The sequence below is a fragment of the Pristis pectinata genome, chromosome 20 (assembly GCF_009764475.1).
Source record: "Pristis pectinata isolate sPriPec2 chromosome 20, sPriPec2.1.pri, whole genome shotgun sequence".
Lineage (NCBI taxonomy): Eukaryota > Metazoa > Chordata > Chondrichthyes > Rhinopristiformes > Pristidae > Pristis > Pristis pectinata.
This window is the reverse complement of record NC_067424.1, coordinates 22963248-22983714: the sequence shown is the minus strand read 5'-3', so window position 1 is coordinate 22983714 and position 20467 is coordinate 22963248. Positions and strand designations below refer to the sequence as shown.

Sequence of the window (20467 nt, the reverse complement as noted above, 5' to 3'; positions counted from 1 at the left end):
ACTTTGTGCTAATTGGCAATCCAGTTCAAAATGTCAGAGAAAGTTTTGATTTGCAAAGTAGAAAAGGTCACATTAGAATGGGTGAAAATACAGTCAGAGCAGTTTATTAGAAGCCTAATATTATCCTGTACTATGCCCCTTCTGGGAAAGCATGATATCTAGAACAGATATCTAAAACAGAAAATGTTTCCCTTATCAATGCTCTGGCATTGTTTCACTTTAAAAAAGAACAATCAAATCTATTAAACAGGATTCCAACTTGGAGGCATTCAGTCATAATCTCATGGATGGTAGCTTCACAACATTGGCTCCTCAGCCAAGCACATACACCAAATGTCTGAACATATGGTTCCTCTCGTACTGAGCAGGATTACTATTGCAACAACACATCATCAGTAGGGTAAAACTAACCTGTCTCACAATGGTCTAATCAATTTTATATTGTGGCTTGAGAACAGAAACAACTGTAGTCAACAACAAGGGCTGGAGAACATAAATATCTTACTGAAGATATGGGCAACAAAGATGGCGCTCCTAAGCTTATCAACAGTTGCAAAATCATTCGGGAGAAAGGAAGGGCAAGAGGTAGGCAGCTAACAGTTTAAAATTACAAGGTTAAATTATTTCGAAAGACTTAATTATTCTGGAGTGGAGGCAGAAATTGGAAGGGGATATGGGGAGGTGGATGCTGAGAAAATTAAGAATATGATTGGAAGTAGCCTTATCTTTGATCAAGATCATGGCAGTAGAGGGGTCCAATGCATAAGCAAAATTGAGAGCTGAGTGAGAATGAATGGGATAATCAAGAGGTGGGTAACTATTACTCCCCACCTTATTTTTCCCATGTGTATTCCTTCAGTTGACAAATAAAGGATCACAATCTAAATCTATGCACAACCTCTCTTTGAGGTTGCTGTTAATGATAATTCACCATCCCATATCAGAATAAATTCAGGCAAAAGCACCCATGTGCTTATTTTAAATTTCCTAGTAAATAACGTAAACGGCTAAGGTATTTGGTATGAAATTCTAATAGGAATAAATATAAATCTCAAATGATTGCATTTTTTTATTAAACAGCATTCTTTGCATTAAGATGTTAAACATCCCAGACTTCTGATGGATTGAAAACATGTCTATAATGCTCAGTCTTCTAATTGTGATGCAATTTTCTGGATCTTTCTTTTGCACATTTGCTTAAATCCCATCAAGTTCATTTAGAATATTTGTCAAATTCGAAGCTTATCTAGAGTAGAAAAAGATGTTTATTTTGGTTTGTCCGCTCTATTAAATTAAGAGATAAATTTTCCAGTTAAGATCTCCAGGCATCAACAATGGTTCAGAAAGTATCTAGTTATTCTTACAATTAGCACCCAGCTGCTAAGCTAACCAATATGCATCATAGACAAAGCACATGTGACTCATCTAACAAAATCTCAAACTGAACTAATCGATTTTCGTGCCCTATTAGCCTGTTGAAAACAGCCCACATGTTACAATTGGCGAATGCCCCTTTAAGATAGAGCATAGTGGTGTGTGTGTGTGTGTGTGTGTGTGTTGGCGTGGTTACGACAACAGAAGATAAACAACATAGTGACGTTTTTGAAGCAGTCAGTCGGTCAGTCAGAGGAGAGCGAGAGAGCGAGAGCGAGAGCGACCAGCCTGCTAGTTTCTCTATCGCTGGATGAGAAACAATAACTGTGCCTGTCACTACAATCCACGTATGGATTTTTGGAGTAATCCGGTGGAGTCCACTTTGTCGTTAACCTGTAGAGGGAAACAGGTATTTGTGTGGACGACCATGTCTAGGATGCCTTTCGGGGTGGCAGATGCTTCGGAACACTTCGGAGTTCACTTTGTTGTTGACCTATAGAAGGAAACAGGTATATGTGTGGACGGCCACGGTTTGAGTAGACACTGAGGTGTCGTTTGGGTTCCAGAATGGAACATTTGGATTTCATAATTACTCTCTATTTTCTCTCTACATCTACATTTTGTCTTCAGTCAACGGTGGTTGTTGAAGAAGCCTTTGCTCACATTTCACCTTACGGCTTGCTGAACTGAACGTTAAGAACCATTCCTGGACGTGGAGTGGGAATTTGCCACACACACACTTTGAGTTTAGAGTTTTTGGGGTTAATGTTTAAGATTTAACATTTTTACTTCTAACATTCTAACATTTTTGTTTTTATTTTTCTTATTATCATAATTAGTTATTAATAAAATAGTTTTTAACACTGATACATGACTCGGCGTGTTTCTTTTGTTGCTGGTTCGTAACACCACACTACAGTCATTAATAATTGTCACATATTCAACAGGCTCTGCTCTATGCTATGTTGATGGAATGTCTGAGTCATGAGATTTTGAATAAAGGGCCAAAATAGATAAACACACATACACACTCACACACAGACAGAGTATGATCTGCAGGATTTGTTCATTATACCATAATAACATGTCAATGTAGTACCACATTTGTTTATTTTTATTAATTCAAGGATGTATTTTGGTGCACATTACAGAATGCAATTACTCTTTAAGTGTCACCAGATATATCAGCACTTCAGCATTCAAGATTACTTAATCACTTCAAGTTCAGGTTCAAGTTCAAGGTTATTGTCATAGGCATACATACCCAGGGTATAAATGCCATGGAAATTTGCATTTTGCAGCAGCACAGTACATTGCAAATATGATAAACATAAATTCCACAAACTTAAATACACGTACTTCATGAACTAAGTCAATTTAAGTCAGACGGACCTTAAGTTGTTAAGTTTAATGCCAGCTTGAATTATCCAACCTTAATGGGAATGCTGCATTTGACCATGGCCAACTATAGATGTAAGATTGACTCAGTTAGTGGCATCTTGGTGTCAACTGGCTGTTGCCTTAAGTCTCGATGTAGACTAATTCTTAGACTCAATGCTAAAGGAATTTACGAAGATGACAATTCATTGCAGTGCTAGAAGAGCTCTGTAATATACAAGGTAATAAATGAAGGTGCCATCAGTCTCAGTTTTGGTGTTATTATCAGGCAAGATGTTTCTGAAAGATGTAAAGTAAATGAATAATATTCAATCTCTCTTTTGGTGCAACTTGACTAAAGTGGGAAAATCAAGTTCCCACACTCTGTTCCAATTTGGTGATTACAGTTAGAAAGTGCACATCTGGCAAAATCATCTGAGGATTGATTATGATGTGCCCCCATGTTCAGTTCTTTCCCGCCCCTTACACCACCAGAAATTTAAGCAGAGGTATTGAAGAAATGTTGAGTAGTCAATCATATTCCCAAATAGAACTTGAGATAGAAATAGCTGAAATCACACTGGTTGCACTGCTTGAGAAGTAAGTGGACAATTGTCCAATTTGGACTTGCCCTAAAAACTACACAGAAAGGAGTCTTGAAATCTTTCTCTTTCCTTTTCTTAAGCAGTTCCTTAGGATTGAGGATGACTTGGTTCCACACCAATGATCACACATGACAGACAGAACAATGTCTTGGCCCAATGGCCAAGTCTGCCTGAAATGATTGGAGACCAGCCTTTGCTGAATAAACAAAGCATGCACGTGCATGCATACTTGCACACCCACATGCTCTCCCTCTAAGCACATACACCAACACACATACACTTGCACACTGACTGCACAAACAGATGGAACAGATACATGATCTTCTCCAGACCTCTATTAATCTTCCTCCCTTGCAACACCAACCCTGTTCCCCTTTCTCCTTCAGTTTGCATATCTCATTCTCCTTACCTCTGCCCCTTCCCCATCCTCTCTACTCCCCTCTTTCTTTCAGTCCATACACCTCAGTCAACTTACCTCTGCCCCTTCCTTTAAGACCTTATCATCCTTTAATATGTTTATTAAGTGTAATAACAACTAGTTTTGTGACAATTTCCCCAGTTTACCTGAATGCTGACATTGGCAAACATTCAACAAAATTTATCCGACTGAATAATCATCAAGTTTTCCTTTTGGTAATCGTTTGCCATAACATTTCATTATCATGTCTTTCCTCAAAACTAAATCAAATGGCACTAGCAAAATTGGCTTTGCTTTCACCTTAGCACCAATGAAATTTTAGATACGTAAGCCAGGAACAGATCAAATAATATTCATATTTTCCGCCTGGGCAGTAAGAGTGGTTTGACTTCCCAATATAAAACCCATAATTTTTTGTTCCAAATGAAGTCAATGAAACAATGGAAATCATTGGGCTTAGCCAGGTGAACAATGAGGATGACAATTGGTATGTGGTCCTTAATAACAAAGAAGTCAAAGTCAAAAAAGTAAGATAGTCTTGCTGAGGTTGTACAAGGCTTTTGTGAAATCTCACTTAGAGTTTGATCTTCATTCCTTAAGAAAGGTCTACTTGTCTTTGAATCACTGCAGCATAAATTCAACAGGTTAATCCCTGGGAATAAGGAGGATTTTAAAGTAAAATGAAGTAAAATTGCCTTATATTATTGAAAATTAGAAGAATAAGAGGTGATCTCATTGAGACATACATGATTCAAGAAAGGATTTATTCAGAAAGTGGCTGAGTCTTGTTGAACATAAAACCAGGGCATAACTTCAGGATAAGGGAATGGTGATACGGATAGAGACAAGGAGAGATTTTTGTGGAATGTTGTAAAGCCTGAGAAATTCACAGGGGGGCTTTAGTGCTTAGTTGTTTAGTCTGTTCAAGGTTGAAATCAATAGAATTTGGACACGAAAGGATGAGAAAAATTGGGGATTTGATGGCAAAGTGGTGCTGAGGCACAGGATTGGTCACGATTTTATTGAAAGGTAGATTAGGCTCAAGAGGGATCATATGACCTCCCTTTTCTTATGTTATGAACCAGAACAAATATATTAATGCAATACATACTTTTTCATGCAGTTGGCAGAAATACAGAACAAATGATCAACAGACTGAGGCTGTAAGGAAAAGAGAAGGTTAAAAAGGTGAAAATTGTTGAAATTATGAAAGGATTTGACCATGTACATGAAGGGACAATTTCGTTTATGGGCAAGTTATGGAGACATATAAGATAGTAGCTAAAAAAAAATACTGTAAGGAATTGAAGGGAAAGTTCTTTACCCAGGGAATAGTTATAATATGGAATGTGTTACCTCATGGGAGTAGCTCAAGAAGAAGTCCATTTATGCATTTGAGAGAGCAAGAGAAGTACATGATCGATAAAGCAAAAGGAGGAAATCCTGATGACAGAGTCATGTAGGCTGGGTGAGGAATATGTGCAGCATAGCATTTGCATGTCATTTTTGGACAAAGTACCTTGTTTCTCTGCTGTAAGTTTATTTTATATTTTACGGGAATTTAGGGATATGGGTTCACTGAGCAAAGTGCCATTGATATGAAAGATCAGCCATGATCTTACTGGATGGCAAAGCTGGTACAAGGGGCCTAATGGCCTTCTTCAATTTCTTATATTCTTAAGTATAATTCAACCACAACAACTTATATTTGTGTAGTGATTTTAAAATCGTAAAATGTCCCAAGAAACAGTAAAGTGTTGCAGGAGTTTAATCAAACAGAAACTGACACAAAGCCACATTAGGGAATATTAGGACAGATAAACAGAAACTTGGTTGAAGTGATAGATTTTAAGAATATCTTAAATGAAGAGGGGAAGGTTAAAAGGAGAAGTAGTTTAGGGAAGGAATTTCAGAGCCTATGTTCTTGGTTGCTGAAGGCATGACTGCCAATGGCAGAGTGATTAAATTCAGCAATGATCAAAAGGCCAGAATTAAAAGTGTGAAAATATCTTAGATACACAAAGGGCTGGAGAGGATTTTGGAGAGGGAGGGTGGGGGGAGATTGATTTGGAAACAAGGAAAAGGATTTTTAAATAAAGTTGTTACTCAACAAGGAGCCAATGCAAATCAACAACCATGGGAATGATGTGAATGGACAACCGCAACAGAGTCAAGTGATTTCAAGTTTACTGCAGAGAGAACAAGGCTGGCCAGTGGTGCATGGTCAAGTTTAAGGATAAGAGTTTCAGCAGCAGATGAGCTGACACAGGGATGGAGCCAGGTGATATTTTCCAGAGAAAAACATAATCTTAGTGATGATGCAACTATGTTATTCTAAGCTCATCTCACTGTCACATTTAATAAAAAAAGATTAACACCAATCTGGTTCAGTGTCTGATCTGACTGGTACCAGTGAGAGGGATGGAGTCAGCAGCTGGGGAATAGGGTCTGTCTGGCTTTGGTCTTCCCAATTCCAATTTCCTTAAATGAGAAAGCATGATTGTACATGAAACTAACTTGCTCTTGTACAAGTTTTGAGTGGCTTGATGAAAATGTCCTTAATGCTGCAACCAAAGTGACACTTGCAATATAAAGGTAATTTATTCCAATTGTTTGCAAGTATTATTGAATGCCATATATGAAAAGCATGTTAACTTGCTGATAGAAAAAGGTTAACTATGCACTAATAGTCTGCTATCTGTATTCATTCAAAGCATTGAGAAAGTATATTTACACGATCAGTCATCGTGAGGAACTGCATTACTGTGCTCCACGTAACAAGAGGCAGCATTTCCAAACTTCACTTGAGGCTCGTGATCCAAACACTGCCCTTGTCTGTTTTTAAAATCAGACATGCAAGTTCTTTTTAGAATATCCTCAAATTCTTACCAACAATAACTGAACACAATCCCACCTATATATTTCCCTCCTACCACAAGTGGTATCTAACCTCAAAAGTTACCCAAGATCCCCCCCTCCATATTATAAACCCCACTTGCTTCTTCTTCCTTGCTTTGTTGAGGTTTTAACCAAGTGAGGACTGAATGTTTTCTTGCTATTCAATCTCCACCTTTTGTGCCTGCAAGCAGAATGCAGCAGATGACCCACAAGTTGTACCACTGCTGTTCCTTGACCTTAGGAACACAGGAACAGGAGTAGACCAATTAACTCCTTGAACCTCTTCCAGCATTTAATCAGGCAATGGGTGACCCAATGCCACTTTTTTCCCATATCCCTTAATATCTTTGATGAGCAAAAATCTACAAACCTTGTGTGCAAGTAGCATAGATAGCTGCTGAAAAATGTTTTGCATTTCTGCCATCTCAGTAAGTTTTGGTGCAGAATACAGCAGAAGCTCAGCAATTTCAAAGGAAAAAAATAGAAATGAAGTTGGTGAAACATAAAATGAACACTCACAGGTTAGCACTCCTTCAGATAGTAATTCCAAATGCTACTGCACTGTAATATTGGGTTGCTCCAGCAATGCAACACACTTCCACATTTTACAACTGGATAATTGCATCAAGGCTCTGCTGATGTAATAGGATCTTAATTCAGTCAATCTCATGTGGACCCCAAACAAAATTGTTAAGAACAGTCAATAGCACTTTTACATTGCCTTCCCAATCCCCCCGGCAGAAGTGGTTAAAATTAGAGCCCAGTATACTGTACATGATGACAGCTGTTCCACAACCTTTCAATAAGCTTTTTTGACCATCTCTTATGCTGCAAGCACTACTGCATCCTTTAATGAAAACCTTAGTAACCATGCTCTTGGCTCCTCCTGGTGAGTTCATTTATGGGTATGACAATTTTGAAGTGGTGTCAACAAGTGTGAGTGCAAAAGTAAGATATTTCCACCAGGAACTAACACAGTAAGTTATTATTAACTTCAAAGGAGACATGAGATTGTCATAATTTTAATGCATGAAGCAGATTCTGGGAAATCATCCATTCATATGTTGTGCATTGTCAATAGGCAAATTTCATATGAATGTTAAGGGAGTAATGCATATTCTCTGTGTGCACTATATAAGTACATAAATTAGCACACTAGTATAATTAAAGCACATTACCTTTGGGGTACCACAGTTGCTTATCTCCACTGATGTTGCTGCCTTGTGATAAAAAAAGGATACATCTCCTGACATAACTAAAGTTGCATCTCTGGCTTCACTGCTAAACCGACTGACCTCGATGAAGTCTCCAATGGGTAGATGGCATAAGTCAGAAACTAGTTTTAAGGGACACCTTACTTTAATGAAATGCAGGTACTACATCCTTTCTTGATTCCAGCTGATATTTTATTAAATTTGCCGTTCATTTAAGACTTCATTATTGAAAAATACCTTTTTCATACAGTTATCTGTAACTTACAGGAAAGTTCACTATGAACTATCAAATTCTCATTGTGAATTTATCCCCATTGTACCAACTGCTTTGGACTTGCTCAATCTTTCTCTGATCAAGGATGTGTGTCCCTCAGGTTGCTCTTCCTACAAATGTACAAGTCCAAGGATGGTTTGATGAGATTTATTTCACTCTGTGAACTCTGTTCAGTAACTCCAGGAGTTTCCTCTGGCTTTCTGGCTTTGAGTGGAAAATGGAGCAAAGTTGAACAATGAGGCCAACCAATGCGTGACCGCCCCAAGGTTAATATCTTCTCCCTCTACACCATGTGCCACTCTGCTGCTGACTGCAAAGGGGTGGCAGTCTCCAGCAAGTTTACTACCTAACTACTGTCATTTCCAAGTGATGACAGTAATGGGGTAGAAATACAATAAGCCCAGGAGCAACAAAATTGTAGCAAATAAATGCATGGAGAGAAAAGGCTAAGTGGTGCTCTTCATCAAAATCCCAATTACTTTATTTATTCTAAGATATGCTCCCAAGTACAATTCATTGGACAATGTACTTTCTTCGTTTAGGAGTCGGACCTGGATATTGTAAGTCAGTCAGACCTGTCTCAAAATTCATAGACACATAGTTAGTAGAAGCACAATGTGCCTCCACATTACATTCTCCTTTGTCCTCCTCTTGGGACACAAGGATCTAATAAAAATGGAGCAGATGCGAAGCTGTTGAAAGTGGATGAAGATGTAACATTATCATGAATATTCTTTTTTTTTCACATGAGACACAGGATTTATTGGGGTAAAGCAAGCATAGTGTTCACACATTTGTGAGGATGTTGGATTATAACAAAATGAAATGGCTATTTCAATGAGATGAGAACGTAACCTACTGTGAGGAGAAGCTTTCATCTCATATGGCTGCTTTCAGTTTAAGAACATGAACTTATGGTTATTACTAATGTGGACTGAAACCAATCAAATTAGTATGGGATGGTTTTAAAGAACATAGAACATGGAACAGTACAGCACAGCGTGGGCCCTTCAGCCCACAATGTTGTGCTGACCTATATAAACCTACCCCATGATCAATCTAGCCCTTCCCTCCTACACAGGCCATAACCTTCCATTTTTTTTTGCATCCATGTGCCTACCCAAGAGTCTTTTAAATGTTCCTATCGTAGCAGCTTCCACCACCACCCCCAGTAGTGTGTTCTAGGCACTCACCATTCTCTGTGGGGATAAAAAAAACCTACCTCTTGACATATCCTCTAAACTTTCCTCCACTCACCTTAAACGCATGCCCTCTGGTTTTGGCAATTTCTGCCCTGGGAAAAGGTAGTGGCTGTCCATTCTACCTATCACTCTCATAACTTGCAGGCTGCCCCCAGAACACTCTACGCAAAAAGATGTATTTCACTGTATGTTTCAATGTACATGTGACTAATGAAGATATCTTATCTTATACACCTCCAGAAAAGAAGTATGCACTGTGCCCTAAAGGTGCACTATATTCCCCATAAGTATTCATCAGCACTTTCACTTTTCTTAAGGATAATGTGGAGGAGGAGAAGGACAGGCAGCAACAACGCAAAATAGGCCTAAAAGGATGCAAGTGTCAAAGAAAAATAAAGGATAAGGAATTATTCAGTCACATGATTCTAACATGTTTATCTTCAGCTGTCAAAACACCACTGCCTGAGGAGATTCAGATTCCCAAAGGATGTTCCCAGTGGTTTGTACAGAATGCTGGTACCTGCCATGTCAGGCATTAGGATCTGTTGAGCCTGGAGACAAGATATCCGAAACGTTTTACAATCTACTATCCATCATACCATCCAGCAGATGACTGCTACACTACATTAGTTCATTGCTCTTTCTCATATATCTTTAGTCAATTTTTATTTCTCACCTACTCATACATGCTCCTTTGCTGTCACTGTCCCTTTAGACCTTAAGACCACAAGATATCAGGGCAGAATTAGGCCATTTGGCCCATCGAGTCTGTTCCACCATTTAATCATGGCTAACTTTTCTTTCAACTCCATTCTCCCACCTTCTTCCCCTAACATAGAACATTACAGCACAGTGCAGGCCCTTCAGCCCACAATGTTGTGCGGACACTTTATCCTGCTCTAATATCTATCTAACCCTTCCCTCCCACATAGCCCCCCATTTCTCTATCATTCGTGTAACGTTTAACCCCTTTACCAATCAAAAACCTATCGATTTCTTAAATACAACCAATGACTTGGCCTCTACAGCCCTCTGAGGCAGTGAAATCCACAGATTCACCACCCTCTGGCTGAAGAAATTCCTCCTCATCTCAGTTTTAAAAGGACTGTGCCCTCAGATCCTAGACTCTGTTATTAATGGAAACATCCTCTCCACCTCCATTCTAGCCCGGCCTTTCAGTATCCAGTAGGAAGTGTTTTCATCCAGTTTTCTCCCCACTCACCCACCCATACACATTTAGGCCCATTTCCTGATAGGTCTCTAGCAGGAGCTTCCCAGTCAAATTTGTGAATGAACCAACCCTGAGAATTGGGGGTGGATTCACAATAGGTGGAAGTTCACATCCATTGTACTTAAGAAATCATTGGATATTGTGGTAAATAGGTCAGAGATGGACAGAAAAAGCACAAGTCTGTTTAGCTTCTCAGTGCATTCTGGAGGAAATATTAGTAAAAGTGCAACTTCTAAAAATATTTGCACTCATTAGCAAAAATGATTGGTCCAATTGCCTTCAAGGGCTGGAATGTGGTGACCATCCCACAACCACAAATGTTGACTAGACGTCAGCTGACGGATCCAGAGGCTTTGACCCTAACTGTTCTGATGAACAGTTCTCTGCTGCCAAAGTCCTTTGAACTACTTTAAAATGTCTGACGATGAGAAACAGTTCAACAGGATTTAAATAATTCAAAATAATTTTTAAAAGTGAAAAATAATAAATTTACGTGAAAACACCATCTGCCAGAAGTTGATGTAAAGCTTAAAAATTAAGTAAAATTAAGGAACAAAATAACTTAATTGTACTTATTTTTCAATCAAGTCAGTAACCCCCTTCAAATAAATGAAATTGTATTGCATGCAAAATGCATCTGAACACTCACTGAAGATGCTTGTGCTCCCTCCAAGCAGTGGAACAGGAGGTCAGATGTGCTCGCACCTGGCCTCCGGCTCATTCCTGACACCAATGTTACAGTGTACAGGTGGGTAAGCCAGGGTCAAAGTGACCAAGGCACTAATAAAACCCATTTGGAAATCACATTGGCTTATCCTATATACGTATCTATTTACACAATTGTAATGAATGATTCCCAAAAGGAAGTCCATGCAGAGACAAGCATTTTATTGGAATTCCAGAAGTAGCAGAGATAATAAACATACATCACAATTGTATAAACAGATATATAGGATAAGCTAACATACTTTCCAAACAGGTTTTATTGAATCTATAACCAAGGCATCGTGAGTGCAATACAAGTGTAAAACAATTCTTTATCAGTGTAACTTAAGTTTTGTTGAGAGCACAAGCATCCTGAGCTGAGTGGTCAGATGCATTCTGTATGCAACACAGTTTCATTTGTTGTGTACAACCCTTGGGGAATAAACAATGGTTATTTCTGGATTCTCATGCTCCAAGTTTACCATGATTAAATAATAAAAAGCTAAAATTTAGACCATTGACGAAAGGTCAATCTGAAAAACAAAGCAAGATCTGCAAACATTATTGTCTGATGATGCACGAAGTTAGATGGTGCATTCACAACAACATATAAAACATTGCTCACGAGAAGAGATAAGCAAAAACCCTGCCTGTACTGGCAACTGGCAATATTGACTGATGCTCACTCCAAGTAATTTTGATTTCTTTTTCCCTCACCGAAAACACTGAAATTGAAGTTGTACACTGTGCTCTACTCTCTTAATGTACCTGTGTTACAATATATCAACTCCCCTTTCTTTCTTTCTTTCTTTCTCTGCTGGATCTGCATGGACAAAAATGCCAAAGACTAACCATAATAATGTGCAAAAATTATTTTGTAAATATAATTCTAAAAGCATAAAATAATATAATACACAAGACAATATGACACATCGTAATGTAGGAACAAATGTAAATATGATGTTGTGCCTTCAAAGTCACTGCTATCAATAATACTGGTTGTCAAGTTATGTACAGCTTATCTCATCCAATAATCTTCTATCCAACTTAATTTCAATTAATAACTATTCACTTAAAAAATTCATTAACTTAAAGTGAAGCAACTGCAATATCCAGTAAGTCATCCTGGGGTTATCTAATTGGTTGGCTGTTTGTCTCTCACCCATCAAGTGAATATTTTGGTCTGAAATGTTAGATAAATCTTAATAGCATATTAAATCACAATTCTGATTTTAATTGGTCAAGAAAAATATGTCTTTCATGTCTACTTTTGAACTGCTTTGATTGAATGTAGGATCAGATTGAATGTAGCTCTATCTCTGAAATAGTAATTCACTCACAGATTTGAGGTAGGTAATTTGCATTGTGGAAAGAATCACTGCATTCCACATTGTCAGAATGCTACCAATTGTTGCAATGATAAGTGTTTAACTTGCTAGAGTGAATAAAATAACTTGATTTTCATTCTGTTGTTGCAACTCCTTTTACACGTGACATTAATTGCTATTTCATTCTTCAGTCACACCTCCCTTTTGACACAGAAGGCTGTTAAATCAGTGCATTTCATAGAAAGGTTTTATCTTCTCAATCTGAAATTGGCTCACAAGCATTTATTTTAAACCACATGGTCATTTAATTACGGTATTGATGATGGTCAATGCTAAAGAATACTGACCGTCTTCCCGAGATTTCTGTATGAAGGCTTCCACTCCACTCTCTCCATAGCTTCCCTCAGAGGCAAGGGTAGAAACATAATTCCATCGTAATGCTTTGACAATATCAACCATGGCCTGTGTCTGAAAGGTGTCGGATGGAACCACACGAGAGAAAAAGTCGTACCTGCTGTTGTCACTAAGCTCTGGGGCGGTGGATGCATAGCTTATCTGAGGAATCTGGAACAAAGGAAACACATAAATAAAAAAAATAGACCTCAAGTCTTCACTCAGTTGTGTTTTTTTTTCTTCATCCCCACCACCCCACAACACCCCAGATCCAATCAGCCAAAATTACAATAGCTGGTACAAAAGGTCACAGAATTTTAAATACAAATTATAATTACTATTTCCAATCAACACAAGTCAAGTTTCCAAGATCTTTTGCATTAATCTTAAAAGGACTACACCAGCCTCACAGACAAAACTGGCCTCCAGAATAAATTAATCATCATTTCCTTTATCATAACAGTGACTACGTTTTGGAAAACTTTAATTCATTGTAAAATGCTTTTAGACATTCTGAAATGAATATGAATGGGACCACATAAATGCAGTATGCTTTTTCTTCATTGAGAGTTTATGCTAATTAGGCTCAGTGTTGGTTTTTTCTTGAAAATTAAGGTGGTTGCAAGGACACTGAAAGGTACATTTTATAAATTTTTAATGTAACTTTTATGTGCCAACTAATTTGCCCCATTGTAATTAGAAACCAGCTTTATGTGAATGGAAATGTTAATAATTCAAAGTTAGGTTATTCAGAGCCACATTAGCACACTGATTAAAAGTTATTATTTTCATCTGATAGACCAACATTTCAGCTGCTTTAAGTAAACTTCACCAGGTTGCCACTTCTAAATACTTCACAGATTTTTTTGTAAAGCAAAATTTACTAAACAAAATAAAGTAATAAAATGTTAATGCATTTGAGCAGGAATACAAAGAAAAAGGACACTTCAAAAGGTGGGATTTTGCGTCACAATTTGCATGAACGTTAATAACTATGTTCAAAGAGGAAATTCTTTTCACATTTCTCTCCAATGATTATCTTGATGCCAACTTGTCCTTCCTCTCAAGGGAAGTACAAATTATCAAGCACTCATATTATTTTCTTATATCTATCAAAGTGATGTTTGTCATTCCTGGGTCTGGAGTTACTTGATTATTGTTGGTGCTCACATAGAGTCATAGAGCAATACAGCATGAACACAGGCCCTTCAGCCCAACAAGTCCATGCTGACCACGGTGCCCACACAGCTTGTCTCAGTTTCCTGCATTCAGCCCATATCCCTCTAAGCCGCGCCCCTCCATGTAACTATCCAAGTACTTCTTAAATGACACTATTGTACCTGCCTCAACCACTTCCTCTGGCAGCTTGTTCCATATATTCACCACCCTCTGAATGAAAAAGTTACCCCTCAGGTCCCTTTTAAATCTTTCCCCCCTCACCTTAAACCAATACGTCCTAGTTCTGGACTCCCCTGCCCTGGAGAAAAGACTGTTACTGTTCATCTTATCTAAGGTGGCCCCTCATTCTCTTAACTTCCAAGGAATAAAGACCTAATCTGGCCAACCTCTCACTGTAACTCAGGCTCTCTGGTCCTGGCAAAATCCTTATAAATCTTTTCTGCACTCTTTCCAGTTTAACCACGTCTTTCCTATAACAAGGTGACCAAAACTGTACACAATACTCCAAGTGCTGCCTCAATAACAGCATAATGTCTCAACTCCTATGTTCAATACCCTGACTGATGAAGGAGAGTGTTAAATGCCTTTTTCACCACCCTGTCTACCTGTGACTCTGCTTACGACCAATACACTTGAAGACAATCAAGATATCACATCGCACCAAGCTAAGACACCAGCAGACTGGGCTAAGCAAGGGCCAGCAATAATTTTGTATCTCTACCACAATAAAGTGTCTAACCAATGCCTCAGAATGACAGGTAACAGTGGAACAAATCTTTTGTCTTCCACACACTGATCCTTGGATCTCTGCTGTAAATTGGCTTTTTATGGAAACTCTCTCAATTTATGAATTTTCAGAATGAGTCTGCATTTATAAGAAATATCTTCACTATAAACCAAAAATCCATCAATTGCATATTCTGCAATTTTTTTTCCAAAAACTTCATATCATTCTGGCATTACGATTATTTCATTTGAAATGGTCATCATGATTTTAGATATTTTTTCCCAGAGCTCTGCTTTTCACAGTTAATTTAAAATTAGATTAAAGTATCGTAACAAAATTACTACTCTTAGAATTACAAATCGCACTCATAGTGCTCGCACTAAGTCAAACATCTGATCAACAATATCCATTGTTTCAGTGCAGATTTGCTTATTTTATTATTAACTTTTCCAGAAAAATGTACTTGTATATTTTTATAAATTTTTATCAATATAAAAATGTAATCGTTCAAGTTGTAATGAACTGGTGCAAATTTACCTCAGTATACTCAGTATAAATTTAGATCAACAAACCTTTTGAACCAGGAATTGAGTGAGCAACAAACAGAACATCTAGGTTGAAGAGATGCTACACAGCCAGAAGCATGAAATACTACACCGAGACTGCTTCAATTCTCTCAGGCAGTTGTAAAAGTTCACACATTGATATTTCAAAGAGAAACAGGAGTGTTCCCCTTGGTGTCCTAGCCAGTATACATCCCTCATCAGCATTATCTGTTTCTGAGAGATTGTTGTGTGCCAGTTTGGTCTCTTGTTTCCTGCATTGTAGAACTGACTCCACAAGGACTTAATTAGATATAAAGTGCTTTGGGTTGACTTTAGTTTATGGAAGGTATTGCATAAGTACAACATTTTATGCATTTATTTAAAACATTGTTTGAACTTTAATTTGAAAATTAAATAAGATAATCTTTCATCCCAAAAAGGCAAGTTTTAAATAATATTCGTAGCCCAGCAGAACAAAATTAGTGCCCCGCATTCCACAAAATCATTGGAATGGTGCCACCTTTCCCGCATCCCAATGCTTACACTCACCACCATCAAAACCCTCGACTCAATTCTATAAACAAAACCCTTATGACTTAGAATGTACCAAACAAAAGTAGTCAGAGTATTCCATTTGTGGGAGCGTCCACCATTCCTAAATAAATGAGGACCAGGTTTTGAAAGGGTTCCCAGCTCATTGTACTGGGTTTAGCCTACTAGCCAGATGGGATGTTTTGCTAATCAACTGTCCAAAGGTTGAACTTGTCTTCTTGTTCTTTAAAATTACCACCAAATATGATTGCCATTTTAACAATTTACTCCATTTTGTGGCTGAATTGGGAAAGTACGTTGTGGTTGGTCAAACTAGTTATTCCTTGAGGAACTGGGGATGGAGTGGAATGGGAAGGAAGGAATGAATAAAAAAATTTAAAAAAAGAAATCACCTTCTATGTGGATTGCTGTAATATAATTGAAATGACAGGAGAATGCTCATTAAATACCCGAGTCCCTGCAGGATGACAGCATTTCCTGAGACACCAGGAACAGAAAGCCGAGTTGTGATTAATTGGGGTTCTCAGAAATGCAGCAGTATCTTTCATTGGGAAATATTCAAGTCAAGAGTTAGTGAGGTTTCAATTAATTATTAAATTTTTTCTTAAGATTTTGATCTTTCCTCTCCTGGAAGTAGACTGCAGATTTTAAGACATTCCCAGCATCTTTACAAGATGAAAGCACAACTAATCACAACTGCATGACAGACTGACCCAATTTCAGCATCATTAATAGGTTCTCTCAGTTATTTTTAATGATCTGCTGGGTTTGAGTGTTTAACATGTTAATGAGAGAGCATATTTAGTTGGGAAACTGTCCATACCTACTCAAAAGCTGTTCACAGATCTCAGTACAGTCAATTTTTTTTAGAAAAATAAACTTGGCTGTACAGCTTTTCTCCTGAAGGGTTTAGAGTCACAGCGCACAGAAGCAGGTGCTTCAGCCCACTGAGAGCACACTGACCAGTAAGTGCTCATTTACACTAATCCCATTTTATTCTCCCCACATTTCCATCAATCCCCAGATTCCACAACTCACTTACACTCTAGGGGCCATTAGCCTACCAATCAGCACGTCTTTGGAATGTGGGAGGATTCTGGAGCACATGGAAGAAATTCACACAGTCACAAGGAGAACACACAAACTCCACACAGACAGCACCAGGGGCCAAGATTGAACCCAGATCACTGGAACTGTGAGGCAGCAGCTCCACCAGGTGCACCACTGTGCTGCCCTTATTGCTAGATTTTGCTGTATTTTGTCTCACTTTCTGAAAAGAGCATTTGATTACACAAAGCACTAATGTGCAATAGTGAGCTAACAAAGCCTCACTATCCTTAAAAGAAAATCTGGGTAGAAATTAATTTCCCGTCAGTATCATTAAATGTGTTATACATTAGTGGCTGTGCGTTCTGCATCACTTCTGAACTTTGAATCCACTGACCTCAATTTCAGAATACCAGTCATTGAAAGCAAGCAGTTATAAAAGCAAATAATATGTTGGCCTTCATAACAAAAGGATTTGCGAGCAGGAAAACGGATGTCTTGCTGTAGCTGTACACGGTCTTGGTAAAGCCCCGAGCTGGAGTTGTGTGGGTAGTTTTAATTGCCTTATGTGAGGAAAAATATTCTTGCCAAGGGAGGTTTATCAGACTGATTCTGGCATGGCAAGACTGACTAATGAGGAGAGACTGGATGAATTATGAGTGCATTCATTGGAGAATAGAAGAATGAGTGGGGATCTCATAGAAACCTATAAAATTCTATCAAGACTAGATAGACACAAGGAGAATGGCTGGGAGTCTAGAACTAGGGGTCACAGCCTTGAGATATAGGATATGACATTTAGAACCAAGATCTGGAAAAATCTCTTAACCCAGAAGGTGGCAAACATGTTGAATTGCCTACCAGAGAAGACAATGGAGGCCAAGCCAATAAATATATTCAAGAAGGAGGTCGATATATTTTTCAATGCCAGAGGGATCAAGGGATATGAGGATAAGGTGGGGAAAGCTGAAGTGGATGATCATTCACAATCATGTTGAATGGTGGAGGTCTGAATGTCCCTACTGCTATCACTGACCGGGAATTAATTTCCAGACCAATGGTTTCATCGAAACTATTCAATTGTTAATACTTTACAGCTTCAGAGGGTCCAAAACCAAAATATTGAGTTGTGCCAGAGACTGGCAATTTGATGTCCTCAATGGGCTGAACTCTTCCATTGAACTGAAAAGTTAAAATGGTGGTCTACCAAATACATTGACAGATCCTGCTAAAGCTGACAATAACTTGAATGGTAAGGGGTTTCTCCTGAATTTAGTAATTAGAGAATGGTCATTATCTAACAACTTGAATGATTTTGAAATTCATTGGCAAATTGTTGTTTCAAGGCTGCCCAAGGTGCAAAACATTTTTAGCTTAATAAATCAAGAAGAAAAAGCTGACATGGTTTTTCCAGTGGAGTTGTTCACATGATGACTGCTGATCCATTGAATCAGCTAATTCCATGACACATACTTCAAGAGACTCATGTCCTGTCTCATCAATCTCCCTGCAGAATAGCCATAATTGCTCACTTGTTAACAAAGCTTTTATTGTCTTCCCATCTCCTTACAGTTAAGCTTGCTTCACAGGAGATGTACTGTGGATCTCCAATAACAGTATCAGCAGGCACACCATTTCCCTTCTTTTGACATTTTACGTTCTGCATAACCTTTTCATTATATCCTGCCACTTGACTTTAGTCGTAGAGTTTTTAGAAGCCTTTTTAGTATTTTGGATTATAATGTTTAAATGGGTACTTGACAAATATCTTGCAATTTTGTTCATTTCTTCAATGATTATTTATGATACTAATCTGTCCAGATCCAGGGAAAAGCAACAACCATCATAACATGTTTAAAAAATTGCTGTGTTTTTCAAACAGGAAAGAAAACAGTGTTTATTCTTCATATAGAACCACACTAAAAGGTCTCCTATCTAATAGGAATCAGTCTCAATCTGCAACCAACCACAGCAAGTATTGTTTGAAGGAATATATACATCCCATTAAGGCAAAAATAAACCAGCAGGGTCAGTGGTCCAGTTATAGAGTCATAAAGCACTACAGCACAGAAACAGACCTTTCGGCCCATCTAGTCCATGCTGGACTGGTTTTCTGTCCAATCCCATCTACCTGCACCCGGATCATAGCTCTCCATACCTCTCTCATCCATGCACCTATCCAAACTTCTTTTAAATGTTACAATTGAACCTGTATCCACCACTTCCGCTGGCAGCTCATTCCACACTCGCACTACCCTCTAAGTGAAGTAGTTTCCCCTCAGATTCCCCTTAAATATTTCACCTTTCACCCTAAAACTATCACCTAGAACTGGTCTCACCCAGCCTGAGGGGAAAAAGCCTGCATGCATTCACCCTATCTCTACTGCTCATAATTTTGTATACCTCTATAAGATCTCCCCTCATTCTCCTGCGTTCCAGGGAATAAAGTCCTAACCTATTCAACTTTTCCCTCTAACTCAGGTCCTCAAGTCCCAGCAACATCTGTGTAAATTTTCTCTGCACTCTTTCAAGCTTATTGATATCTTTCCTGCAGTTAGGTGACCAGAACAGCACAGAATACTCTAAATTTGGCCTCACTAATGTCTTATACAACTTCAACGTAACATCCCAACTCTTGTACTCAAATGCCCTGATTTATGAAGGTCAATGTGCCAAAAGCTCTCCTTATGACCCTATCTACCTGTGATGCCACTTTCAAGGAATGATGGATCTGTATTCCCAGGTCTCTTTGTTCTACCACACACCTCAGTGCCCTACCATTCACTGTGTAAGTCTTACCCTGGTGTGTCCTCCCAAAGTGCATTGCCCCACATTTGTCTGCATTAAATTCCATCTGCCATTTTTCAGCCCATTTTCCCAGCTGGTCCAGATCACGCTGCAAGCTTTGATAGCCTTCCTCACTGTCCACTACGCCCCTAATCTTGGTGTCATCCACAAATTTGCTGATCCAGTTTACCACATCATCATCTAAATCATTAATATAGATGATAAACAACAACAGACCCAGCACTGATCCCTGCAGCACAGGCCTCCAATCAGAGAGACAACCATCTACTACCACTCTCTGGCTTCTCCTGCTAAGCCAATTATAGAATTATAAGCCAATTCTGAATGCCAAGCAACTTAACTTTCTCGAGCAGCCTCCCATGCAGGACTTTGTCAAAGGCCATACTAAAGTCCATGTGGACAATGTCCACCGCCTTCCCTTCATCAACCTTACTGGTAACATCCTCGAAAAACTCTCATAGATTGGTTAGACATGACCTGCCACGCACAAAGCCATGTTGACTACCCCTAATCAGGCCCTGTCTATCCAAGTACTTATATATCCTGTCCCTCAGAATACCTTCCAATAATTTACCCACAAGTGACATCAG

The 20467-nt window shown here is 38.6% G+C and overlaps 1 protein-coding gene across 9 annotated transcripts in view; it reads right to left on the bottom strand.

Annotated features, from left to right (window-relative positions):
* LOC127580822 (metabotropic glutamate receptor 4-like) overlaps positions 1-20467 on the bottom strand; it is a 903581-nt gene that overhangs the window by 639187 nt on the left and 243927 nt on the right. For all 9 annotated transcript variants that reach the window (XM_052034744.1, XM_052034738.1, XM_052034740.1 and 6 more), the window contains one exon: positions 12974-13190. In XM_052034744.1, the coding sequence (XP_051890704.1) occupies positions 12974-13190 (217 nt within the window). The remainder of the gene's footprint in view (positions 1-12973; positions 13191-20467) is intronic.